Source organism: Syngnathus scovelli, chromosome 8 (genome assembly GCF_024217435.2).
Source record: "Syngnathus scovelli strain Florida chromosome 8, RoL_Ssco_1.2, whole genome shotgun sequence".
In the NCBI taxonomy this organism is placed as follows: Eukaryota; Metazoa; Chordata; class Actinopteri; order Syngnathiformes; family Syngnathidae; genus Syngnathus; species Syngnathus scovelli.
In genome coordinates this window covers 7,203,633-7,231,147 of record NC_090854.1, presented here as the reverse complement: position 1 = coordinate 7,231,147, position 27,515 = coordinate 7,203,633, and the positions used below count along the sequence as shown (strand labels likewise).

The following is a 27,515-nucleotide window of genomic DNA, read 5'->3' as shown; positions in this document are numbered from 1 at the left end:
TTTAGCATTCTAGGGAAATAAACTTCCTTGAATTAAAATGATCTGCCTTATTTTAAAATCTTCAATATTTATTTTTTGATAATAATAATTAGTTAATTAGGAAAATTGAAATAGTTTTGAATACACTGTTGTGAAATGAACAATGTTTTTAATGGCATTCCTAACCCCAGGTATTTGGTTTTATTATATTTTTGTATAGTATCAAGGTGTTATTTATTCAAAACTTTGGTTCCATTCCAGACGTTGTTATGAATTTTTAGAACTGATGCTCCAAGAGTGGCACACTAGTACATTGGAAAGGTAAGCAACATGGTTTCTTGAATACAGTATATCCACTATGTCCTTTACAAAACAAATATTCATAAAATTGCTGGCTGAGTTTTTCTCCTCTTCCCGCTCACGTCATTGCTTTTGGGTTCATTAGCAGTTGACGAGGTTGGGTGCGCCACTCACGATGGCCATTAAATTGATAAATTCTGCAAATTTTAATCACCAAATTAGAAAATCACATTGGTCCCTCTCGTTAATTATCATGAAACCACCTCTGGGACTTTAAAAGGCGTGTGATAACCGGTCCCATTCCTTGTCGACAACCAGAGGAAAAATCTGGAGACCGACGACAAGAAAGCAATACAACTACTCACCATGTTCCCTTGCTGTCGTAGGCATGTGGCTGTTTTGATTGAGACCATCAAGAAAGGCATACATGATGCCGACTCAGAGGCCAGATCCATTGCAAGAAAGTAAGTACCGTATTTGCCGGTGTATTGGTCGACCTTTTTCGATCCAAAATCGACCGAAAAAAATCGACCTCGACTTATACACCGAGTCATAAAATGTAACTTCGTATTCATCGCTTCAAATGTGATGGTAACCAAGGCCGTTTCTCATGCATCTCATTGTTGCACTTAGAAAATTTGAACCGGGTGGCGTGCGCGAGTGCGCGGCCCGCCGGAAGTCCAATGAGGCTCCGCGATCTCCGCGGTGCTTATAAAGTGCCGATCCGCTCGGTTTGGAGCTATTTCCGGCCTCGCGTTGGTGCCGGGCGGCGTGCGCGAGCTCGCCGGCCGCTGGAAGTCGAATGAGGCTCCGCGATCTCCTCCGCGGTGCTTATAAACAGCCGCATGCGCACGACCTCCCGGAATTTGAACACATTTCGTCAATAAATTTCGCATATTGAATTTTGAAGTTTAATATAATGCAACAATTGAGCTCGACTTATACAAAGGATATATCATAAAATCGTAAATTTCCGTCGAATTTTAGGGGGTCGACTTATACACCGAGTCGACCTATACACCGGCAAATACGGTATTAAATGAGAGTTTCGGCTAAGCTCTGACAATTTTTTAGGACACGTGAAAATTTTGGACTCTTGTCAAAATGATTTTGCTTGTCCTTGTCATTAGGTGTTATTGGGGTTTCCATGGCCACTATAGCCGGGAAGCAGAGCATCTCTTCCAAGCGCTGGAGTCCACATATCAAAAAGCACTTCAGACTCATTTGAAGAGCTCTGACAGCATTGTGTCTTTACCCCAGTCGGATCGTTCCTCGTCATCTTCCCAGGAGAGTCTGAAGTAAGAAAACGTTTCCGTAATTTTAGCCAGATTTTTCTGTAGGTTTTGCCAGGCTAATTTTTTTCTTCTTCTGATATTTGGGAGAATAGCCCAGGAGTGTAAATATAAATTTTAAATCACCATCTGATGAATTTGAGGACTTGGATTTTTTTGCATGTGAATGTTTTTGTGCCTGTGTGCGTGTGTGTGTGTGTGTGTGTGTGTGTGTGTGTGTGTGTGTGTGTGTGTGTGTGTGTGTGTGTGTGTGTGTGTGCGTGCGCCTGCGCGTGTGTGTGTGCGTGTGTGTGTGTGTGCATGTGTGTGTGTGCGTGCATGCATGCGTGCGTGTGTGCTTGTTAGTTCATGCTGTCAAACGCACCTCTTGCAATCAGGTGCCCCCGGCTTCCCAGTAACGGGTTCGTTTTAGCCGGGTTCGGAGATTCGTCCGTAATCTAACCACCCGAGTTAAATTAACTCCTCCGGAATCAATCTAATTTCTGTACGACGCCAATCCCTCTCAAGTCACCCGAAGCGCGTGCCGAGTAACTCAATTCGAGGCAGGACTTCGAAGTGACCGCATCGTATTGATGGCTCCCCGCTAATGTTTGAAGTTCTTATTCGTTACGGATATTTTTTAGATGTCTTTGTTAAGACCTCAGGGATTCGTTTGTATAGCGCACCCAAGCACTAGTTTTGCCGAAGTAAATGTTAATATGGGTCCGTTCCACTTGGTCGCTCATGCAGCGAGCCGACCAACTTTTTTTATTCGAAAGAGAATCGAATTAATAAAAGTGTGACAATAATAGCATTTAAGAAGAAAATTAATGCACCCTATATGATTAATTCTAACTTCGTATACGTAGATCTAGCACTTGACTGTCGGAGTTCTTCACCCCACTTAATGGCTTTGAAAAGAATAGCGACTCTCTTAAACCGAATAAAAATGTCGTGCTGTATTTAGATTTGCCCAATAATTAATTTGGAAGGCAAGTCTATTTTTTGATCGTGTCCTATTTAACTTTTGACGCGGCCCGACAAAAAGGGGAACTGGGCCGCGTCCGACGGACAATCGAAATACTTTTATCCTCCACCAACTTCACTGATTTAATTTAACCGTCATCGTTATTTTATTTAGAAGAAGTAAATTTCCAACAATTCACTTTTAACGAAATCCACTCTTCCCTTAAATATTTGCAAAAGTTATTTAATTCTCCAACTTCCTCGGAGTTACTTTTTCCGCGACCCGTCAAAAAGGGGAAGCGGGCCTGAGCCTTTCAAATAGTTAAATAACTTTCCGTTCTACACAAAACCAATAATCTGATTTAAACACTTCCTTTAATTTTATTCAGACAAAACAACTTTCGAACAGATCGAAATTCACTCGTGGCTCAAATAACTACGGAAGTTATTTAAGTCTCTAACTTGTTCGGAGTTCCTTTTTACGCGGCCCGTCAAAAAGGGGAAGCGGGCCTGAGCCTTCGGTTGCATATTTAGTACAAATCCGCGCACAACGAAGTAAGTAATATACAAAACACATTTATTGAAGAAACATGGAATAGAATTACAAATCTCAATTACTCCAGAAACTGAACAACTTCACTCACTGATACCCGTGTTAATAAAATCATTCAATCCCAGAACAATTCGATTGCAAAACACAGTTCATAAAAAAGGGAAGAGGTAAATACCAGTTGCGTGCTATTTTTGGTGGAAGCAAAGTCGAGTGATCAGTTCGATCTTGCTTCTAAAATCCAAATTAGAGAAACAGGCTGGCCACGAGGAAGCCGGCGGCCCGATGACTATTCCCCCCTCTCGCTAAAATACATAAAAACGGTCATCCTCACCAATTTCTCGTTTAAAGTTGTCCAGTCCAATTTTTAGGAGTAAATCCAAGTTAATTTCAGTCCAGTGATCCTGCGTCTCACACAAAGATCTTTGGGACTTTGGAAAAAATCTTGAAACTCCTCCGGGCCTCTTCACGTATCAGAGCTCTTTTGGGGGGAAAAGCCCTGAAGCTACTCCAGCAGGACCTTTTATAGACCTCTCCGTCTCCCCCCCTCCCCTTTCTTTTCTCCTGTACTTTCCCTATAGGGTAAGACTGCCCAGTTCTCCCACGCGTATAGAAGGGACTGTCCAGAAATCCCACGCCTATGGAGGGACTGGCCTTTAGCAGCTGTTTCCGCCCTGACCACGCAGTACTTTCCACCAAATGCACAGCTAGTGGCAAAACCTTTCACTTCCCCTTTTTCACCTTTGACCTACTTTCTGTTACATGAATTGATCGAATTGACAAATAATATTGCTTTAAAGCGGTTACAGAATACATTCTTTGCCAAGCAAAAAAATCAAAAAATAAAAATCACATAATAAACATTTCATTTGTGCTTCTCCAAACAATTTATGTCACGCCACTGAGAAGCCACTATTCTCTGTGACGGGTCTCTTGATCAAATTGACAAATAATATTGCTTAAAGCGGTTACAGAATACATTTTTAGCCAAGCAAAGAAATAAAAATAAAAATCACATTTGTGCTTCTCCAAACAATTTATGTCACGCCACTGAGAAGCCACTATTCTCAGTGACGGGTCTCTTGATCAAATTGACAAATAATATTGCTTAAAGCGGTTACAGAATACATTTTTAGCCAAGCAAAGAAATAAAAATAAAAATCACATTTGTGCTTCCATGCGTGACTCACACTCTGACACCGTGTTCCTTTTTTATATCCATTTTAACCGGTTTAGCTTATTCTGGCCCCTCCTTTGGTCTCATGTTTTGGTCTGGCGCCATCTTTTGGACAAATTTGGAATTTTAGCTCTGTCAATTTATCCCTGTGAACAATCCATATTCTACCATTTGGACCATCTCTACCCCCATGTTACACGACACCCTCCCCTTGGATTGAAAACAGGTATAAATTATCCCTGATCCCCAAGAGTTACACAGCCATGTCGTCGTCCTCGTCTGAGATATTCACAACCTCAGCGGTCGTTGAAGTAGGGCAGGCCGCTGCCATGTCTCCCTGCCGGGCGATCTCTGCGAGGGCGTTGATCAGGCGCGACAACCGACTAGCAGCGTTGTCGTCGTCAGCGTGGTTCTCCACGGCGAGGGCTCTCAGCTCCGGTGTTGAACGCCCCGTGGCCACACTCTCGACATCTGCCTCCTCATTTTCAGCCTCGCTCCCGCGTCCTCCGTCTCGAGCCTCATCGTCGTCCTCAGACTCAGAAGGAGCTGCATCCACATCCAGCGGGCTTATCAGCCGTACGGGGCTGGTGGGCGAGTCGAGGGGAGGACCATCATTGTAACCAGGCCCTCCATACGTACGGCTGCCGTCTGGATCCCGACGCCCCATGCAACCCTCGCATGGCTCTCTGCACCGGACGTAAGACCCATCCAGGGTCCAATGTCCAACACACCGTCCTCCTCCCCGACGCGCAGGCCGGACAAGCCCCACAGGGGCCTCGCTGGGCATCCCCATAGGTCGGTGTAATCCATATCCTGCGTCTGGGTGCGTGTAAAAGTCAGCCGGGACAAAGCGATGAGGAGCGCTCACTGTCAGACAGCGCCCACATTGCCAATGTGAAGTGACGCATCGGGTGCCGTTCTGTTGACGCCAGGTCATGTGAATCAAAGGCCAGATAGTGCCGTGGGTTACTCCTGCTCCATGCATGAGAACCGTACGTGCCACCAGGGGCCCTGTAGTTGTCTCGAGCAGAGTCGCGGTGGTCATCAAATCCGCACATCCTTCCCATCCGAGATGGTCCAAGCTGGACTGCTCTCCCTCTTTTACATACAGACCGTCAGGGACCAGCCAAGCCAAACTAAAGCCGGCCTGATAACAACAGTTTCCCACATAAGATCTCCCGATCACCCAGGCCAATTTCATGTGGCTCATCCCGCATAGGATGCATTTAGGTGCATCCGTTATACGGTGTACAGTCTGTAACACATGGAAGCACAAATTTTAACATTTTTCATGTTACACATTAAACAATCACCCCTCTGCCAGCCCCTCGGTATACAATAGAGGGGCTTCTCGGCTGCTGCCCTCCCGCCTCTCGGGGCGGGAGGGGAAAAAAAACAGAGTATGTAAAAAACCAGGTTATCATTGCCAATTGGTCCACCACTTCGGTCCAAAGTAACACAGACAATGACCCCCATACTATGCACCAGAGTACGAGTTTGGCCGTACGCCATCTCCACGCGACAGAGGTGCGGGCATGCTGGTCAAGTCTGGCTACCATCTTTATAACATACATGGCCATTCCAATCACTAATATTGCTTCTAATATGACAACCCCAAACACTACATAATAAACAAAAATTGACACCACTTCCAAAACACTCCACAAAATAAGCAATACCATTTCGGCGATACCTCTGGGGGTATCAGGGTCAACATACATTCGGCCATGCATGTAAACTACAAAAAGACCCAAACCCATCGTGTGTCTTGTGTATAAAAATCTCAAAATCAAAACCTTGAATATTGATATGACCAAAACCACGGGGCGAGTGAGTTGTTGCAAATCCCAAGACCCAGAACAGCAGTAGGCTGTCCAGATACTGAATAAAACCCAATATTGAACTTCGTTACTCACTCTCATCGCTCCTGGCCTCCCTTTTGGATTTAAAAACCCGCTTGAGCTGTTTGTTGCCATAATTAGTTCTTCTTCTTTTCTTTTTCCTCTTCTGTCTCTTGAAGTTCCAGTCTCTGAGCTGTCAGGCTCAAATGCCCAACGGCCGCCCGACTTCTCCTTTTAATAAGACGTTCCGACCACCCCTCTTGTGGGCCGTCATTTGCCTAACTAGAGACGCCTTCTCTCTCGCGGGGGTCAAACAAAAGCCTCTTAATACTTCCTTTTATGGCAATGCACAAAGTTGTTGCTATTCCTATCAACGCAAACCCTACTAGCACCCACGCCCAGATTGGCCCCAGTACCACCTCCAATGCACCGCTGATCACATCACCAAAAGCCTCAACCGCGGCACTTGTTGCTGACTGAAGCGCCGCCCCTATCTTCTCATACCAAGTGCAATCATGAATATTATCTCCATGACCACATTTTATCCAATGCTCTGACGGGGAGAAACATGTTCCATTATTGAAAATTCTATTGGGGCCAACCCAATCAAAACCTATAAACTGCCGCCCCTCACACAGACTCTTTCGGAACGCACGCCCCTCAGCAATCTGCATCAGCGCAGGCAGCCGATAGGGGATAGACACTGGCTTGCCTAAATTTAGCAATCCTTCATTTTGTACCCAGGTACTACAAGGCACCCGGTCTCTAGCGGGCTGACGCTTCCACCTGTTTTGTGGCGAGACGTACTCCCACAAAGCCCCTTCCACACTTCTGTATCTCTCATCTTGATATTTATCTAAACAATATTCTTTCCAATTAGGCAGTGTAACACATTGTTCACGAGCTAAGGCAATCAAACATTTTGTTTTCTCAGTGTTACAAGTCATCGCCCAGGGCCGAGGATTCACATAGATATATGGGGAATATATTCCTGTGGGCTTGATATCAGTCTCTTTTGAATATACTGTTGACATATATTGGTATTGAACCCAGTAATTTGTTGTTACGTTTAAACAGGGTATAACCCATTGCTTCATCTCATACCCGTTAAATCCCCACCATGTCTTGGCGGGGTCCCGAACGTTTATCTCAGACCATGCCTGTAAAATTCCTTTCACTGTTTTGTTTACTAAGAGACTGGCACAGTTGTGAACCCACCTGGTGCCCAAGACGGATCGCTTGATCTCATCCAGGTCACATCTTGGTGACTTCCCAACTGTCCAATCCCTCCCATGCAATCCAGCATAAATTTTGCCCACTACACATTGGTCAATTTTATCAAATTCTCCCGGAGTTACCGTCAACAAATCGGCAGGAGTGGGTAACCGTTGAACCCATAAGTGCCTTGCCGATGGGTACAACCGGTGTCTGCCCTGGTCACTGCTGGGCACAGCGATCTGTCTCTGTACCTGCCATAACCATGGAAATGAACTATTTAGCCAAAATTCAAAATCCACTGGTTCCTTATTTGGGTTGAACTTCCTCCCTCCCCTTGTTGACACTGCGACAGGGGACTTCATCTTTTGGAATTTATAGGCCCACATTATCACATGATAATTATTCTCACAAAATTGTCCCACATTAAAGTAACACGCATTTAACCTACTAAAAACTCTCTGACAGTCCCAAAATACTGGCTTCTGGCTGTCGGACAGGCTTCTCGGCACCCGGTTAAGGCGACGCTTACTTAAATAATCCTGAGTTTTTTCACAAACCAAATCTAAACAACTCCAGCACGGCTCCCATCCGGGATAAGTGCCACGGCACGTGGAGTTTTTCCTTGGGGCCGGGAATGAAAATTCATCCGGCCTTTTCCCACTCTTTTCCCAATACCCTCCTTTTGATTCGGGCAACGGGACACACGAGGCATTGCTATACCATTCCGCATGCTCCTCGCCCACTTTCAAAATCCAATTTCTTTTAACAATTTTCTCTTCACGTTTGTTCTTGCAAATCAAGCTTATCGTTAAATTGGCAAAGTTTTCTGGCGCTTTGAAGTACCTCATATCACAAGCACTGATGTTACTTATTATTTGCCCTGTCCAATTCACGCGACCCAAATGATCGGGAAAGTGAGTTACTTCACTCACTATTTCCCTTTTTGTCTTATACCGTCTTTCCTCCTCGTCTCCTGCGCGCGGAATTGCACCTGGTTCCAGTGGCAAGGCGATCATCTTCTCTCGTCGTCGCAGCACCGATGTCCAATATTGTCTGGTAGCGATGTCTGGTGCTATGGATGTATTCCATTTCACGGTGACGCTTCCAAAGTCCACTGCCCAACAGGTTTGATTGAAGAGCTTCGTTCCATCGTACTCGATATTGATCATCTCCATCGGATCATCGCGGGCCGCGCTCTTCCAAAGTGTGAAGCTGAGTAGGATGCCTGTCAAAATGACTGAAAGTATTATAGCTGTCAGACAATCCGTCACCAGATTCTTCTTCCATGATATCGCCGGCTGAGGGAAAGTAGATGGTCTCCATTCAATTGTACTCCAATCCATTGGAGGGTTGTCGGGTAGATTCGGTGGTTCGTTGCAGAAGGGCGAAGTGCTGGAAATCTCATACCCGCTGTCTGCAAATAAAGTTGCTCCTCGACTTTCAAAGTTCGGCTCTGGATCCTTTTTCACGGGAACTGCGTTCGCGTAGATTGGCTCCAGAGCTATCCATTCCTGATTTACATAAATCTCTTGCTCTTCTTCCATGAAAAACGGATTCCTCCAGTTCTTCCCATCGTTGTCTGTGGAAGCCCCGGTCCCGGGGCTCAGCCTACCCGCTGGTTCCACCGGGTTGCAACCAGCGGGATCATCCATGTAGCCTGGGGGGGCCATTGGTGACTCCCCACTCTCCAGGCTCATTGTTCTCCTTCTCTTGGCTCCGCGCGGGTAGTTCATGGTGGGTCACTCCTCAGGCCTGAATGAAGATCTGGCTCTTCTCTCCTGGCTTTATAGGAGGTCTTCCAGCCCCTCCTCCTTCCCTGGCTCCTCCCTTGTGCCAAGGAAAACGCCCACCTCCTTGGCCAAGGTGGTCACTCCTTCTGCTGTCCCCGTCTGGTCTTCTTTCTGTTCTTGGTTATGTACAGTCCATTAATAATACATTGTCATCATACTTCTATATACACATGTATACATACACAATTACATGCCTATTCATTTACATATACACGTATGTACACATTCTTCTTTTTTTTTTTTTCAGTCATTCTCCCCCTGGGAATCTGGCTGGCTCCACAGCCTAGTCAATTCCTCTACTGCGGCCCGACCCCTCTTTTTCTTTTGAGGTTCTGTTTTTGTGGACCACACTGCATAATAGGAGGCCGTTCGAGCCAACGTTCCCAGCGGCCTATCGGATGCAGACGGACCTGGTTCCTCGGGCCTGGTGTCTACCGCATCATTGTGTGAAGGCGATGGCCTTCACACATATGTTATTCTACACCATTCTCTATTATTATTGTGTGAAGGCGATGGCCTTCACACATATGTTATTCTACACCATTCTCTATTATTGTGTGAAGGCGATGGCCTTCACACATATGTTATTCTACACCATTCTCTATTATTATTATTATTATTATTATTCTTCTATTTTATTCTCCACACTTTTTTGTCCCGCTTCTTCTTCCACATAGTTCATCCGATTCACTCCGTTCCACTTTTGATGTATTCCAAATATTCACGAGATGAGCGCTTCCATTTTTCTCGTTCCGAAAATTTTCCGATTTCGCAAAATTCGCGAATTTACGACAAATTTTTCCCCATTCATTCTCAATGGCAGATTCGACATTTCACATTTACGTCATTCCCCTTTTAAATTCACCTCATTCAGCACATTCAAACCACATTCGGAATGATTCTCGACATTCCCAAAATTCCCAAATTCAAAAATTTCACGTTTTCACGTTAAAAATTCCGACAAAATTTCACGAAATTTCGTTTTTCACCTCTAATTTCTACATTTTTCGACCGATTCAACCCGTTCCAACTTCCAACTGTTCATCTTTTGCCTACCTATTCCACAACTTCCCACTTACAAAAAAATTCCAAATTTTCAAATTTGAAATTCAACCAAATTCTTCGTAATTTCGTTTTTCTACTCTAATTTCTACATTTTTCAACCGATTCAACCCATTCCAACTTTCAACTGTTCATCTTTTGCCTGCCTATTCCACAACTTCTCACCTATCAAAAATTCCAAAATTTCAAATTTGAAATTCAACCAAATTCTCCAAAATTTCGTTTTTCTACTCTAACTTCTACGTTTTTCAACCGATTCAACCCATTCCAACTTTCAACTGTTCATCTTTTGCCTACCTATTCCACACCTTCCCACTTACCAAAATTTCCAAATTTTCAATTTTGAAATTCAACCAAATTCTACAAAATTTGGTTTTTCTACTCTAATTTCTACATTTTTCAACCGATTCAACCCATTCCAACTTTATTCACTTTGGTCACCTCATCCTTACCATATTCACCCCCTTCACCCCCACTTCCACTATGCTTACAAAATTCAACCCTTGACCCCCACTTCCAGTGTGGCGGCCATCTTGGATTGACCCTGAAGTGCTCCCAATGAACCTAGAATGAACCGGAAGTGGCCCAAATCAAACCGGAAGTGACCTTAGGTAAACAGGAAGTGACCTCAGGTAAACCGGAAGTGACCCCAAATCAAACCGGAAGTGACCTTTTTCAACCGGAAGTGACCTTTTTAAACCGGAAGTGACCCCAAATAAACCGGAAGTGACCTCAGCTGGACCGGAAGTGCCTCTAATCAGACCGGAAGTGACCCAAATGGACCGGAAGTGACCCAAATCAACCCGGAAGTGAACTTATTTCAACATTAACTGCCATAAATAGCTACATTAGGCGCTAACTTTTGCATTTTTTGTCCGATTGAACCCGTTTCAACATTTTAACCCCAAAAGTGAACCTCCTGAAGCTGTTTTTTTACGTTTTGTTCCAAATTTCAAAATATTTTGGCGCAATTGCTTTTTCTTTTAATTCCCATTCATTCTCTATGGGGATTCAACATTTGCTCTCACTTCTACATTTTTTAACCGATTCAACCCGTTCCAACATTCAACTGTTCATCCTTTGCCTGCCTATTCCACAACTTTCCACTTACCAAAAATTCCAAAAATCAAATTTGAAATTCAACCATATTCTCAAAAATTTAGTATTACACTTCTATTTTCCACATTTCTCAAGAAATTCAACTCATTTCAACATCATTCGGCATCATTCCCCAAGAAGTGATTCAAAGTCTTCGCCTTCACACGCAATTTCTCCAGAAATTGCATTTTCTAGTTATTATTATTATTCTTCTATTTTATTCTCCACACTTTTTTGTCCCGCTTCTTCTTCCACATAGTTCATCCGATTCACTCCGTTCCACTTTTGACGTGTTCCAAATATTCACGAGATGAGCGCTTCCATTTTTCTCGTTCCGAAAATTTTCCGATTTCGCAAAATTCGCGAACTTACGACAATTTTTTCCCCATTCATTCTTAATGGCAGATTCGACATTTCACATTTACATCATTCCACTTTTTTCTACATTGTTCAACCGATTCAACTCATTCCAACTTTCAACTGTTCATCTTTTGCCTACCTATTCCACAACTTCCCACTTACCAAAAATTCCAAATTTGAAATTCAACCAAATTCTCCAAAAATTCGTTTTTCCACTCTAACTTTTACGTTTTTCAACCGATTCAACCCATTCCAACTTTCAACTGTTCATCTTTTTCTAACTATTCCACAACTTCCAACTTATGAAAAATTCCAAATTTTCAAATTTGGAATTCAACCAAATTCTCAAAAATTTTGTTTTTCTACTCTAATTTCTACATTTTTCAACCGATTCAACTCATTCCAACTTTCAACTCTTCATCTTTTGCCTACCTATTCCACAACTTCCCACTTACCAAAAATTCCATATTTGAAATTCAACCAAATTCTCCAACATTTTGTTTTTCTACTCTAATTTCTACATTGTTCAACCGATTCAACCCATTCCAACTTTCAACTCTTCATCTTTTGCCTACCTATTCCACAACTTCCGACTTACCAAAAATTCCAAATTTGGAATTCAACCAAATTCTCAAAAATTTTGTTTTTCTACTCTAATTTCTACATTTTTTAACCGATTCAACTCATTCCAATATTATTATTATTCTTCTATTTTATTCTCCACACTTTTTTGTCCCGCTTCTTCTTCCACATAGTTCATCCGATTCACTCCGTTCCACTTTTGATGTATTCCAAATATTCACGAGATGAGCGCTTCCATTTTTCTCGTTCCGAAAATTTTCCGATTTCGCAAAATTCGCGAATTTACGACAAATTTTTCCCCATTCATTCTCAATGGCAGATTCGACATTTCACATTTACGTCATTCCCCTTTTAAATTCACCTCATTCAGCACATTCAAACCACATTCGGAATGATTCTCGACATTCCCAAAATTCCCAAATTCAAAAATTTCACGTTTTCACGTTAAAAATTCCGACAAAATTTCACGAAATTTCGTTTTTCACCTCTAATTTCTACATTTTTCGACCGATTCAACCCGTTCCAACTTCCAACTGTTCATCTTTTGCCTACCTATTCCACAACTTCCCACTTACAAAAAAATTCCAAATTTTCAAATTTGAAATTCAACCAAATTCTTCGTAATTTCGTTTTTCTACTCTAATTTCTACATTTTTCAACCGATTCAACCCATTCCAACTTTCAACTGTTCATCTTTTGCCTGCCTATTCCACAACTTCTCACCTATCAAAAATTCCAAAATTTCAAATTTGAAATTCAACCAAATTCTCCAAAATTTCGTTTTTCTACTCTAACTTCTACGTTTTTCAACCGATTCAACCCATTCCAACTTTCAACTGTTCATCTTTTGCCTACCTATTCCACACCTTCCCACTTACCAAAATTTCCAAATTTTCAATTTTGAAATTCAACCAAATTCTACAAAATTTGGTTTTTCTACTCTAATTTCTACATTTTTCAACCGATTCAACCCATTCCAACTTTATTCACTTTGGTCACCTCATCCTTACCATATTCACCCCCTTCACCCCCACTTCCACTATGCTTACAAAATTCAACCCTTGACCCCCACTTCCAGTGTGGCGGCCATCTTGGATTGACCCTGAAGTGCTCCCAATGAACCTAGAATGAACCGGAAGTGGCCCAAATCAAACCGGAAGTGACCTTAGGTAAACAGGAAGTGACCTCAGGTAAACCGGAAGTGACCCCAAATCAAACCGGAAGTGACCTTTTTCAACCGGAAGTGACCTTTTTAAACCGGAAGTGACCCCAAATAAACCGGAAGTGACCTCAGCTGGACCGGAAGTGCCTCTAATCAGACCGGAAGTGACCCAAATGGACCGGAAGTGACCCAAATCAACCCGGAAGTGAACTTATTTCAACATTAACTGCCATAAATAGCTACATTAGGCGCTAACTTTTGCATTTTTTGTCCGATTGAACCCGTTTCAACATTTTAACCCCAAAAGTGAACCTCCTGAAGCTGTTTTTTTACGTTTTGTTCCAAATTTCAAAATATTTTGGCGCAATTGCTTTTTCTTTTAATTCCCATTCATTCTCTATGGGGATTCAACATTTGCTCTCACTTCTACATTTTTTAACCGATTCAACCCGTTCCAACATTCAACTGTTCATCCTTTGCCTGCCTATTCCACAACTTTCCACTTACCAAAAATTCCAAAAATCAAATTTGAAATTCAACCATATTCTCAAAAATTTAGTATTACACTTCTATTTTCCACATTTCTCAAGAAATTCAACTCATTTCAACATCATTCGGCATCATTCCCCAAGAAGTGATTCAAAGTCTTCGCCTTCACACGCAATTTCTCCAGAAATTGCATTTTCTAGTTATTATTATTATTCTTCTATTTTATTCTCCACACTTTTTTGTCCCGCTTCTTCTTCCACATAGTTCATCCGATTCACTCCGTTCCACTTTTGACGTGTTCCAAATATTCACGAGATGAGCGCTTCCATTTTTCTCGTTCCGAAAATTTTCCGATTTCGCAAAATTCGCGAACTTACGACAATTTTTTCCCCATTCATTCTTAATGGCAGATTCGACATTTCACATTTACATCATTCCACTTTTTTCTACATTGTTCAACCGATTCAACTCATTCCAACTTTCAACTGTTCATCTTTTGCCTACCTATTCCACAACTTCCCACTTACCAAAAATTCCAAATTTGAAATTCAACCAAATTCTCCAAAAATTCGTTTTTCCACTCTAACTTTTACGTTTTTCAACCGATTCAACCCATTCCAACTTTCAACTGTTCATCTTTTTCTAACTATTCCACAACTTCCAACTTATGAAAAATTCCAAATTTTCAAATTTGGAATTCAACCAAATTCTCAAAAATTTTGTTTTTCTACTCTAATTTCTACATTTTTCAACCGATTCAACTCATTCCAACTTTCAACTCTTCATCTTTTGCCTACCTATTCCACAACTTCCCACTTACCAAAAATTCCATATTTGAAATTCAACCAAATTCTCCAACATTTTGTTTTTCTACTCTAATTTCTACATTGTTCAACCGATTCAACCCATTCCAACTTTCAACTCTTCATCTTTTGCCTACCTATTCCACAACTTCCGACTTACCAAAAATTCCAAATTTGGAATTCAACCAAATTCTCAAAAATTTTGTTTTTCTACTCTAATTTCTACATTTTTTAACCGATTCAACTCATTCCAACTTTCAACTGTTCATGTTTTGCCTACCTATTCCACAACTTCCCGTTTACCAAAAATTCCAAATTTGAAATTCAACCAAATTCTCCAAAAATTTCGTTTTTCTAATCTAATTTCTACATTGTTCAACCGATTCAACCCATTCCAACTTTCAACTCTTCATCTTTTGCCTACCTATTCCACAACTTCCCACTTACCAAAAATTCCATATTTGAAATTCAACCAAATTCTCCAACATTTTGTTTTTCTACTCTAATTTCTACATTGTTCAACCGATTCAACCCATTCCAACTTTCAACTCTTCATCTTTGGCCTACCTATTCCACAACTTCCGACTTACCAAAAATTCCAAATTTGAAATTCAACCAAAATCTCCAAAATTTCGTTTTTCTACTGTAATTTCTACATTGTTCAACCGATTCAACCCATTCCAACTTTCAACTCTTCATCTTTCGCCTACCTATTCCACAATTTCCCACTTACCAAAAATTAAAAATTTGAAATTCAACCAAATTCTCAAACATTTTGTTTTTCTACTCTAATCTTTACATTGTGCAACCGATTCAATCCATTCCAACTTTCAACTTTTCATCTTTTGCTTACCTATTTCACAACTTCCCACTTACCAAAAATTCCAAATTTGAAATTCAACCAAATTCTGCAAAATTTCGTTTTTCGACTCTAATTTGTACATTTTTCAACCGATTCAACCCATTCCAACTTTCAACTCTTCATCTTTTGCCTACGTATTACACAACTTCCCACTTACCAAAAATCCCAAATTTGAAATTCAACCAAATTCTCCAAAATTTCGTTTTTCTACTCTCATTTCTACATTTCTCTACCGATTCAACCCATTCCAACTTTACACTCTTCATCTTTTGCTTACCTATTCCACAACTTCCCCTTACAAAAAATTCCAAATTTTGAAATTTGAAATTCAACCAAATTCTCCAAAAATGTGTTTTTCTACTCTAATTTTCACGTTGTTCAACCGATTCAACTCATTCCAACTTTCAACTCTTCATCTTTTTCTTACCTATTCCCCAAATTTCCACTTGCCATAAATTCCACATTTTAAGATTTTAAACTCAACCAAATTCTCCAAAATTCTGAAATTCCACCAAATTCTCCAAAATTCCGTTTTTCACCTCTATTTTCTACATTTCTCAAGTAATTCAACTCGTTTCAGCATAATACGCCAGCATTCGCCAAGAAGTGATTCAAAGTCTTCGCCTTCACACGCAATTTCTCCAGAAATTGCATTTTCTAGTTCGACATGTTGTTCTCTTGGCTACCGGCTTGTTTCCTGGTTTCGGAGGCTTTGCGCTTCATTTCTGCCAGCACTGGACATGTCTTAAGGGTGCGGTGACGCTCCGGACCCCATCTGGTGTTTCCTTTTCCATCACATCCAGGCGTGGGACACACCTCGAGGCTCCCCACATACACCGGGCAAGCTCTAAATGAGCGGTGGTGTGTTGCCCCTGGTCGGGCGCTACCGCTCCCGTCGCAGCCAGGAGTAGGGCAATTTGCCGGATACAACTTCGTCCAATCAAAAGGGGTCCAGTCTTGTAGAATCCTCCTGGGTTGGTCACTTACGCCACCGCCCTCCGCTTTTGGACATGATAAGTTTCCCTCCTGGACTTTTGCTTCTGGCAGGAGTGAAGTGGGTTGACTTTCCACTCGGACTTCTGGTTCTGGCGGGAGAAAAGTTGTTTGAATTTCCACTTGGGCTCCTGCTTCTGGCGGGAGTGAAGTGGGTTGACTTTCCACTCGGACTTCTGGTTCTGGCGGGAGAAAAGTTGTTTGAATTTCCACTTGGGCTCCTGCTTCTGGCGGGAGTGAAGTGGTTGAATTTTCCTCCGTCACCACCGATTGGAACATGCTTCCTCCAGCTGGACATCCCTGTGCCAACTCCTGGCTGGGACCTTTATCCCATTCTCTCGCTTCCGACCGGTCAAGATCATCTGTCTCCTTGGCCTTTTCTTGAGGTTCTATCTCCGCTACTGTGCCGTGCTCCTTTCTCGTTTGTATTTGTTCCCTAAGAATATCCCGTATCTGGGACCCGGTGTTTCTTATGGCTACAAATTGGCTAAGCCTTTTGGCCTCCAATTTGATTCCCAGTGAATATATTCCTTCGTAAGGAATGATGGCCATTTTCACTGTAATCCCTACCAGTGCTGCTTCACCCTCATTCACTATAAGGACTGATCCGACTTTATTCCCAGGGGCAAAACAGTATATTCCCTTTTTGGTCACATACTGAAAGTCTTTGTTACTTGTGTCCAAAACACTTCGATAGCAGTACATGTTGCTCACGGTCGGGCTTGTTTCCGCAGGGGCTGCCTCCACTTTGACCAATGGTGCGTCCTTGCACGCCAACAACTGGGCTATAGACCGAGCCCAAGTCATGGGCCTCCAAGGTCCCTCAAGCAGGTCCCCAAGGACTGCGGTTCCTCCTGCGGAAAGAACCGACTCACGAGCAAACAAGGCCATTCCGTCGGCCTTTTCTGTATAACTGTCGGGGGCAGGCCGGCCGACTGGCCTTGGCCAAGGCCAACAATGGCCCAAGGCCAGATAAAGGTTCTTCATGGCCTGATTATTATCATATGTCGGCCAAGACGCTCCTCCCAACACTGGATAGAGGGTCGCCAGGGGGGTCATTGCCCTGGTAATTTGCCATCCCTCTGCTTCTCCGACTTTCAATAATTTTCCTCTTGCCATGCGATCTAAACACATGAGGCAATATTTCAGCTCATCGCCGTCCCAAACACACGTGCACGAGCTAATTTGTCGAGCCCGTACATCCGTAGTTGGTCCGATCTCCCACTGTGAAAAGAACACCATTCGTGCCAAGATGGTAATTCGACACTGGTGGCATACCATGGCATCTAATACTTTGACTGGAAGCTTGTCCTCATTTCTCTGGGCAAATTCCAGCTCTCTTACTTCGGTGGTCAATACAGGTGGCATCATGAAGCCTACTCCCGACCACATAGCAGGCAACAGGTTGGGTGTCAAACAAATGACACAAGCTTCGTTGACCCATGTCCAGTGAAAATGTTCTGGTCCACCGGGTGTGCAACCCCGCTTGGCCAATCTCACCAGATTTAGGGCCCTTCCGGTCTGGATCCCATTTGGTGTTCTTCTTACGATGACCGCACCTTTGTGTGCGGCCATGCGCACGAAGGCTGGGATTGTTCCGTGGTCCGTTGCCATATGTTATTTAAATTACTTCTTGGCTTGACTCGGGTCAGCCGATAACGGCTTCAGCTGTTCAACTCCTTGGATACCTTTCTTCTTTAGTCGTACTGTGTTTCTATCCAAAACTTCACTAACTATGTCCGAGCAGTCGTACTTGGCCTTCACTGCCGTGTTGCTGTTCAGGTCCCTCGACTTGATCCACACCTTCTGTCCAACGCTGATCCGACACTTCTCTTTATTCTGGGACAGCCGTCTTGGGTTCTGCCCACTTCTTGTGACACAAAGAGTCGTTGGTTCAGTTATTCGGACGGGGAGGGCCGGCTGCTTCTGCTCCTCCCGTTTAGGTCTGCAACCAAATCAAGCAATTTAGTACTCCACTCTTTTGGGATTCCTAGCCACATGCACCCATCTTCTAGTGTCTTGATCACACTGTTTGCATTGGCTTTTCTCACTGCTTTCAGCCCGACGTGTCCTGACATCGAGTCAACCAGCACAACAAGGTATTTCTCACCCTTTGCGCCACTTATTCCCATGGGGCCAGCTACGTCCATACAAACCGAGCCCCACGGCACAGTACTCCTAATCTTCACTCCATCCGTGCGTCGTCCTCTTCGCCCTGCGTTGTTTTTGTTGCACGGATTACAATCCCGCAGGACCGCACGAATCGTCCGGTCAGGGACCCAGAGTTCCAGCATCTCTAACTTTTTTCGCGTAGGCAGTGGACCCGTGTGGCCTAGTGCTTCATGCACTGCCGACACGACTTGCCTCACGCTCTCATCTGGGACCACTTTTCCGCGAGGGGTCTTGTCCCATTTTTCTGCTCCTACAACTTTTATTCTTCTTTTCTGGACGTATCAATCAACTTCGTTATTACCTCTCCAATAAGCTCCTTCTTTCACATGAAATTTCTGGTGAACCACATCCAGACTCAAATTTAGCCGTAACTCGGCTATCTTTTTCCACACTTCATAGTGGGCCACTAGTTTTCCTTTCGCGCCCTCGAAGCCATTCTCTTCCCAAATGGCTAGATCAAATTTGAGAGCTTGCTCACAATAATGACTATCAGTTATAAGTCTTACGCGTCCAGCGTGATTTTTTTTTTTTTCCTAACAGTCCTTCCAACACTGCCGTGGCCTCCCCTGTTTGCGCGCTGCCGGGTGTCTTTCCTTTGCGGCGGCAACGCTCCACTCCATTTTGCTTCAGAACAAAACCCCAGTGGGCATTCTGCTCTCCTTCCTTTTTTGACCCATCGGTGTAAAGAGTCCATTCATAGGGCTTCTCTTCATCCGCGTTGAGAGGCATCCTGCCTCTATCGACGGGTTTGATCCCACTATGTACTCAGTCCATTTCTGAGGCCACTTCTCTAAGCCTCCTCCATACAATATTACACATGCTGGTTCTTCATGTCGTCTTGGAGAGTCTGGATTAGACCCCTCCTTTCCGGTTCCTTTCATAGGATTTCCAGGTTCGGGATCCAATCTCCTTCCACCGCTAGCCATCCTTTCAATGAGTAGCAGTTTCTCTAGTTGTAGGGTCGAGCTGTCTCCTTTCGAAGCCTTTCCGTGCGCATTCGGAACAGGGTCGATTCAGCTCTTAGTTACTCAGCGGCGCCCTTTGCGTCGCCTCTACTCAGAACACCAATATGAGAACTTTTGCCTCGCTTATTGATGCTCTCAACGGTGGGATGCACTTCTTTTTCTTTTTCTTTTTTCCCCACCAGGTTTTCTACTGACAGGAAATTCTAACAAGGGTACATTCAATTGCAAATTCTAATTCAAACGTTATTGTAGCGAACAGGAAATGACGACTAATCATCAGCCCGAAGCCACTCAGCCTTTCAATTCTTGGGAACCTGTAAGTCACAGAAGGTCTCCAACAGTTAAGAATCATGTACCATACAAGCCTTAAAAAAATTATCTTGGCTGTTTTTCTTCTGCCTGGAGAGTAAGTATAGTTACTACTCCTGGTCAGCCTTTACTGTAGTCTTCAACAGCAGGAAGAAAAAAAAAAAGAGAAAAGGGCGGAAAAAAGAAAAATCCTTTTGTGAGTTCAGCGGACAAAAATCTGTAATCCTCTGATGCGTCCGGGAACAAAAATCCTTGTAATCCACACAGGTGTTCAAAAACAAAAAAATTTGTAATCGACACAAGTGTCCGGGAACAAAAATGTTGTAATCCACACAGGTGTCCGGGAACAAAAAAATTTGTGGTCCACACCGGTGTCCAGGAACAAAAAAATTTGTGGTCCACACAGGTGTCCAGGAACAAAAAAAAAAAAAAATTTTGTAAGGGAGAAATGAAGGTTTATTATAAAGTTAAATTGAGAAAGAAAAAGGAAAAGGAAGAGGGGAGACAAGTCTTCTCTTTTTATCTTTCAAAATAAAAAGGCCTCTCTTCAGACGGTCTCCTAATTGGTTGCCTTCTCTTTGGCCTTGGCTTTGGCATGAAATCTAAAACATTTGCAGGCTCCTCATCGACTGGTTCATCTTCTGTATTTATACCCAATATCCGTGCCCATGTACCGGCCCCTCTTTCTCTTGCAAGTTCTGCCGCATACTCTGCGTACACTACAAACATTACTTTCAGCACCCCATACAAGTACAAGCTGTGAAGGATCTCCTCCTTACTCATGCTTAAAGTAATGTGCTGAGGGGCAACGGTCACCGTTTACTATGACACAATACAGTTCTAATCCTCCCGTGCTAATAAGGTTCTTTTCTAGGAAACTCTATTCCTTAAAGAGACTGTACTTATGTCACTCAAGGCCGTTCTGACATTTATTTGTATCAGTGAGCGGAATTAGGACAGTTTCTGGGAAGAAAAAACTGAAAAACTCCACACAGGTTCGTTTTGGAGCTGTGAGCAAAACAAAAAAACAAATGTTCTTCTATTGTCTCATTTGTATTTTTTATTTTTTCTAAACTTTTACTCACAACCCCCCTCCTACTCGTTGGGCGCCAAAATGTCAAACGCACCTCTTGCAATCAGGTGCCCCCGGCTTCCCAGTAACGGGTTCGTTTTAGCCGGGTTCGGAGATTCGTCCGTAATCTAACCACCCGAGTTAAATTAACTCCTCCGGAATCAATCTAATTTCTGTACGACGCCAATCCCTCTCAAGTCACCCGAAGCGCGTGCCGAGTAACTCAATTCGAGGCAGGACTTCGAAGTGACCGCATCGTATTGATGGCTCCCCGCTAATGTTTGAAGTTCTTATTCGTTACGGATATTTTTTAGATGTCTTTGTTAAGACCTCAGGGATTCGTTTGTATAGCGCACCCAAGCACTAGTTTTGCCGAAGTAAATGTTAATATGGGTCCGTTCCACTTGGTCGCTCATGCAGCGAGCCGACCAACTTTTTTTATTCGAAAGAGAATCGAATTAATAAAAGTGTGACAATAATAGCATTTAAGAAGAAAATTAATGCACCCTATATGATTAATTCTAACTTCGTATACGTAGATCTAGCACTTGACTGTCGGAGTTCTTCACCCCACTTAATGGCTTTGAAAAGAATAGCGACTCTCTTAAACCGAATAAAAATGTCGTGCTGTATTTAGATTTGCCCAATAATTAATTTGGAAGGCAAGTCTATTTTTTGATCGTGTCCTATTTAACTTTTGACGCGGCCCGACAAAAAGGGGAACTGGGCCGCGTCCGACGGACAATCGAAATACTTTTATCCTCCACCAACTTCACTGATTTAATTTAACCGTCATCGTTATTTTATTTAGAAGAAGTAAATTTCCAACAATTCACTTTTAACGAAATCCACTCTTCCCTTAAATATTTGCAAAAGTTATTTAATTCTCCAACTTCCTCGGAGTTACTTTTTCCGCGACCCGTCAAAAAGGGGAAGCGGGCCTGAGCCTTTCAAATAGTTAAATAACTTTCCGTTCTACACAAAACCAATAATCTGATTTAAACACTTCCTTTAATTTTATTCAGACAAAACAACTTTCGAACAGATCGAAATTCACTCGTGGCTCAAATAACTACGGAAGTTATTTAAGTCTCTAACTTGTTCGGAGTTCCTTTTTACGCGGCCCGTCAAAAAGGGGAAGCGGGCCTGAGCCTTCGGTTGCATATTTAGTACAAATCTGCGCACAACGAAGTAAGTAATATACAAAACACATTTATTGAAGAAACATGGAATAGAATTACAAATCTCAATTACTCCAGAAACTGAACAACTTCACTCACTGATACCCGTGTTAATAAAATCATTCAATCCCAGAACAATTCGATTGCAAAACACAGTTCATAAAAAAGGGAAGAGGTAAATACCAGTTGCGTGCTATTTTTGGTGGAAGCAAAGTCGAGTGATCAGTTCGATCTTGCTTCTAAAATCCAAATTAGAGAAACAGGCTGGCCACGAGGAAGCCGGCGGCCCGATGACTATTCCCCCCTCTCGCTAAAATACATAAAAACGGTCATCCTCACCAATTTCTCGTTTAAAGTTGTCCAGTCCAATTTTTAGGAGTAAATCCAAGTTAATTTCAGTCCAGTGATCCTGCGTCTCACACAAAGATCTTTGGGACTTTGGAAAAAATCTTGAAACTCCTCCGGGCCTCTTCACGTATCAGAGCTCTTTTGGGGGGAAAAGCCCTGAAGCTACTCCAGCAGGACCTTTTATAGACCTCTCCGTCTCCCCCCCTCCCCTTTCTTTTCTCCTGTACTTTCCCTATAGGGTAAGACTGCCCAGTTCTCCCACGCGTATAGAAGGGACTGTCCAGAAATCCCACGCCTATGGAGGGACTGGCCTTTAGCAGCTGTTTCCGCCCTGACCACGCAGTACTTTCCACCAAATGCACAGCTAGTGGCAAAACCTTTCACTTCCCCTTTTTCACCTTTGACCTACTTTCTGTTACATGAATTGATCGAATTGACAAATAATATTGCTTTAAAGCGGTTACAGAATACATTCTTTGCCAAGCAAAAAAATCAAAAAATAAAAATCACATAATAAACATTTCATTTGTGCTTCTCCAAACAATTTATGTCACGCCACTGAGAAGCCACTATTCTCTGTGACGGGTCTCTTGATCAAATTGACAAATAATATTGCTTAAAGCGGTTACAGAATACATTTTTAGCCAAGCAAAGAAATAAAAATAAAAATCACATTTGTGCTTCTCCAAACAATTTATGTCACGCCACTGAGAAGCCACTATTCTCAGTGACGGGTCTCTTGATCAAATTGACAAATAATATTGCTTAAAGCGGTTACAGAATACATTTTTAGCCAAGCAAAGAAATAAAAATAAAAATCACATTTGTGCTTCCATGCGTGACTCACACTCTGACACCGTGTTCCTTTTTTATATCCATTTTAACCGGTTTAGCTTATTCTGGCCCCTCCTTTGGTCTCATGTTTTGGTCTGGCGCCATCTTTTGGACAAATTTGGAATTTTAGCTCTGTCAATTTATCCCTGTGAACAATCCATATTCTACCATTTGGACCATCTCTACCCCCATGTTACACGACAATGCACAATCAAGAAAATATTCTTATTTTTTTGTGTCCATTTTGTTGTCATGTTCACACATTCATTTGTCCAGCAAGGATCCTTCACAATGTTGCTATTTATTTTCATTTCAGCCGACCACTCTCTGTGAAGACTGTCATTGGAGGCAGCATAGCGAGAAGTAAGCACATTTGCCTCTTGAGTTACTAATGTCCTAATTAATTATTGACTATCCTATGTCACCTGTGTTAGAGATTTGCTCACTCCAACTTATTTTGCAAGAACCACACGATAGACAAGCAAGTTCTTTTAGACACCTGCAGGTGGAGAGTTCACTCGTTGAAGGAATGAAGTCTAAAAAACTCTCCCTCCTGCAACAGCATATTTATTAAGAGAAACAGAGTGGGGGTGAGAGTAGGTTGAATAGGAAGCCCTTGTGCTCTAGTCAAAACATATCAGGGGATGTTTTACGACCTTGTGGAGGATGGGACAAGGTAGGTTATTTATTACCGGTTGCATTCCAACATAATCATACGATAAGGATAATCTGAAAAACCCTAACAACCTGCATTGTTAAAAAAATTGGAATCAGCATTGTTTTTCAGTACAGAATTGATAATTTCCGCAGAAAATGTGTACAAATATAAAGCGCAAAGCGTACATTCTTGATGTGCAGAAGGAATGAGTCTACTGTTGTTTTAGAATGCTTACTGATACTGTAAACCTGCAAACAAACCGTTGTCTGAAACAGTGTAGGAGTTTGTAAAAGAATAAGTTTAACAATGAGTTTATATTCCTCTGAAGCTGAAGCGATTATCTTCTCTCTTGTCTCAGCTAAACTCGTGAGTACGCGGATGCCCATTACATCGGGTTCCCTCCAGCGTTCGCGTAGCGACATCGATGTAAATGCTGCGTCCAGCGCCAAGTCAAGAGTGTCTACTGTTCCTGCGTCTCCGGCATTCAGCTCAGCAGCTGCCCTTCCACCTGGATCCTATGCATCATTAAGTAATCCATTAGTTCTCTCCATTAAGTTTCCAAAGTTAAACTAATACTTTAGCATACCTGATCCATTAGTAATCCATTAGTTCTCTCCATTAATTTTCCAAAGTTAAACTACCGTATTTGCCGGTGTATTGGTCGACCTTTTTCGATCCAAAATCGACCGAAAAAAATCGACCTCGACTTATACACCGAGTCATAAAATTTAACTTCGTATTCATCGCTTCAAATGTGATGGTAACCATGCATCCATTGTGCGTTGCACTTAGAAAATTTGAACCGGGCGGCGTGCGCGAGTGCGCGGCCCGCTGGAAGTCGAATGAGGCTCAGCGATCTCCTCCGCGGTGCTTATAAACAGCCGATCCGCTCGCCGGGGGCTATTTTCGGCCACTTGGCGCGTGCGCACGGCCTCCCGGATGTGCCGGGCGGGTGCGCGAGCTCGCCGGCCGCTGGAAGTCGAATGAGGCTCCGCGATCTCCTCCGCGGTGCTTATAAACAGCCGATCCGCTCGGCGGGGGCTATTTTCGGCCACTTGGCGCGTGCGCACGGCCTCCCGGATGTGCCGGGCGGGTGCGCGAGCTCGCCGGCCGCTGGAAGTCGAATGAGGCTCCGCGATCTCCTCCGCGGTGCTTATAAAGTGCCGATCCGCTCGGCTTGGAGCTATTTCCGGCCTCTCGTTGGTGCCGGGCGGCGTGCGCGAGCTCGCCGGCCGCGATCTCCTCCGCGGTGCTTATAAAGTGCCGATCCGCTCGGCTTGGAGCTATTTCCGGCCTCCCGTTGGTGCCGGGCGGCGTGCGCGAGCTCGCCGGCCGCGATCTCCTCCGCGGTGCTTATAAAGTGCCGATCCGCTCGGCTTGGAGCTATTTCCGGCCTCCCGTTGGTGCCGGGCGGCGTGCGCCAGCTCGCCGGCCGCGATCTCCTCCGCGGTGCTTATAAAGTGCCGATCCGCTCGGCTTGGAGCTATTTCCGGCCTCCCGTTGGTGCCGGCCGGCGTGCGCGAGCTCGCCGGCCGCGATCTCCTCCGCGGTGCTTATAAAGTGCCGATCCGCTCGGCTTGGAGCTATTTCCGGCCTCCCGTTGGTGCCGGGCGGCGTGCGCGATCTCGCCGGCCGCGATCTCCTCCGCGGTGCTTATAAAGTGCCGATCCGCTCGGCTTGGAGCTATTTCTTGCCTCCCGTTGGTGCCGGGCGGCGTGCGCGAGCTCGCCGGCCGCGATCTCCTCCGCGGTGCTTATAAAGTGCCGATCCGCTCGGCTTGGAGCTATTTCCGACCTCCCGTTGGTGCCGGGCAGCGTGCGCGAGCTCGCCGGCCGCGATCTCCTCCGCGGTGCTTATAAAGTGCCGATCCGCTCGGCTTGGAGCTATTTCCGGCCTCCCGTTGGTGCCGGGCGGCGTGCGCGAGCTCGCCGGCCGCGATCTCCTCCGCGGTGCTTATAAACAGCCACATGCGCACGGCCTCCCGGAATTTGAACACATTTCGTCAATAAATTTCGCATATTGAATTTTGAAGTTTAATATAATGCAACAATTGAGCTCGACTTATACAAAGGATATATCATAAAATCGTAAATTTCCGTCGAATTTTAGGGGGTCAACTTATACACCGAGTCGACCTGTACACCGGCAAATACGGTATTACTTTAGCATGCCTGCATGGCAACTTTTGTTTAATGTTAATTAAAATTAAATTAGTAACCAGTCAAACAGTATTGTATTACATGCTCTCATTTTTTCAATTTTTTCTTATAATGTTCCACTACTTTGCTATCTCATACAAACAGAAGACACAATAAATAACTAAAGAGTTGTAAATTCTCCCCTGTATTAATTTATTGACGAAAAGAGCTTCCAAATACCATAACCATGTTTTTTTTTTTTATTTGTTTTTTTTAGTCCCACCAGGAGTATTAACAGCTATGAAATTTCCAGTTAGACTGTTCAGTGAGCAGGAACGGCTTTAATCAAATGTTAACACTTGACAACGGCTATAGTAAGCACTCCTTCAGTTTAATAAAAAACAAAAACACTTCACTAACATTACAAGCTTGTACAGGTTGCGTTTAACATGTCCCAGGCCGAGACTGTGTGCTGCGTGAAAAATCCTTGCCTGTCCTGCTTCACTCCAGAGGGTCCATAATAGCAGATATTAACAACTTTCCTTGCCCACTCAATTCTTTCCCGCGTAAACTAACATTTTCCTCTTTACCACTTCTCCCACTCGTTGCTGCCTTGCCTTTCCTAAATGCCAAAAAGATGGCACCCCTGGTAAAAGTGATGGTAAGACTTATGTGTTTATCCATGTTAGTGTTTGCAGTTTTGCAAATTGTACTGACAATTTTGTATGTCTTCTAGTAAGCTATCTGTTTACGTCCTTATCGTCGTCTCTTCTCATCATTCCTTCCAAGTGATCATAGGTTGTGTGGAACTGCATGGACTATCTCTGCATGGACTTTCCGTAACCCAGACAATAATAGCTTCAGTTTCCTACAAAAATGTGTAATTGTATTTAATCCCCATGTGTCTGTTGTCATTTTCCCTATTTGTCTCAATACTCAAAATTTTGGAGACAAAAATTAACAGCCTTCTAAAAGCCTCACTGTGCTACCCTTTAAATGAAAAATATCTCTAGAATAAGTTACTTAATACAAGTTAACTAGCAATAACTTAATTTGTTAATATTACATCATAAAGCAACATTTTGACTCTATGAGCTCAAAAACTACAGTTGTATCAATTTTTGTGCCTTTACGATAGTCAATAATCATTCTCATTCTTGCTTTCGTTTGCGTTGGTGTCAGAACTGGCTCAGTGAGATAAAGCTGTGTTGATTACATCATTTTTGTACATGGGAAAACCAAATAGGAGCCCCTCTTACAGCCTCTTATTTTAAGTTACACTTTTCAATTATATCCATCCATCTATTTTCTGTACAGCTTGTCCCCACGGGGGTC

The 27,515-nt window shown here is 43.3% G+C and overlaps 1 protein-coding gene across 34 annotated transcripts in view; it reads left to right on the top strand.

Moving 5' to 3' along the window:
- clasp1a (cytoplasmic linker associated protein 1a) overlaps positions 1-27,515 on the top strand; it is a 122,623-nt gene that overhangs the window by 54,733 nt on the left and 40,375 nt on the right. For 21 of the 34 annotated variants that reach the window (XM_049728488.1, XM_049728483.1, XM_049728470.1 and 18 more), the window contains 6 exons: positions 241-300; positions 666-743; positions 1,410-1,577; positions 23,701-23,747; positions 24,401-24,571; positions 26,818-26,841. In XM_049728488.1, coding sequence (XP_049584445.1) covers positions 241-300; positions 666-743; positions 1,410-1,577; positions 23,701-23,747; positions 24,401-24,571; positions 26,818-26,841 — 548 coding nt within the window. The remainder of the gene's footprint in view (positions 1-240; positions 301-665; positions 744-1,409; positions 1,578-23,700; positions 23,748-24,400; positions 24,572-26,817; positions 26,842-27,515) is intronic. The other 13 variants (XM_049728496.1, XM_049728484.1, XM_049728479.1 and 10 more) reach the window with 1 other exon arrangement.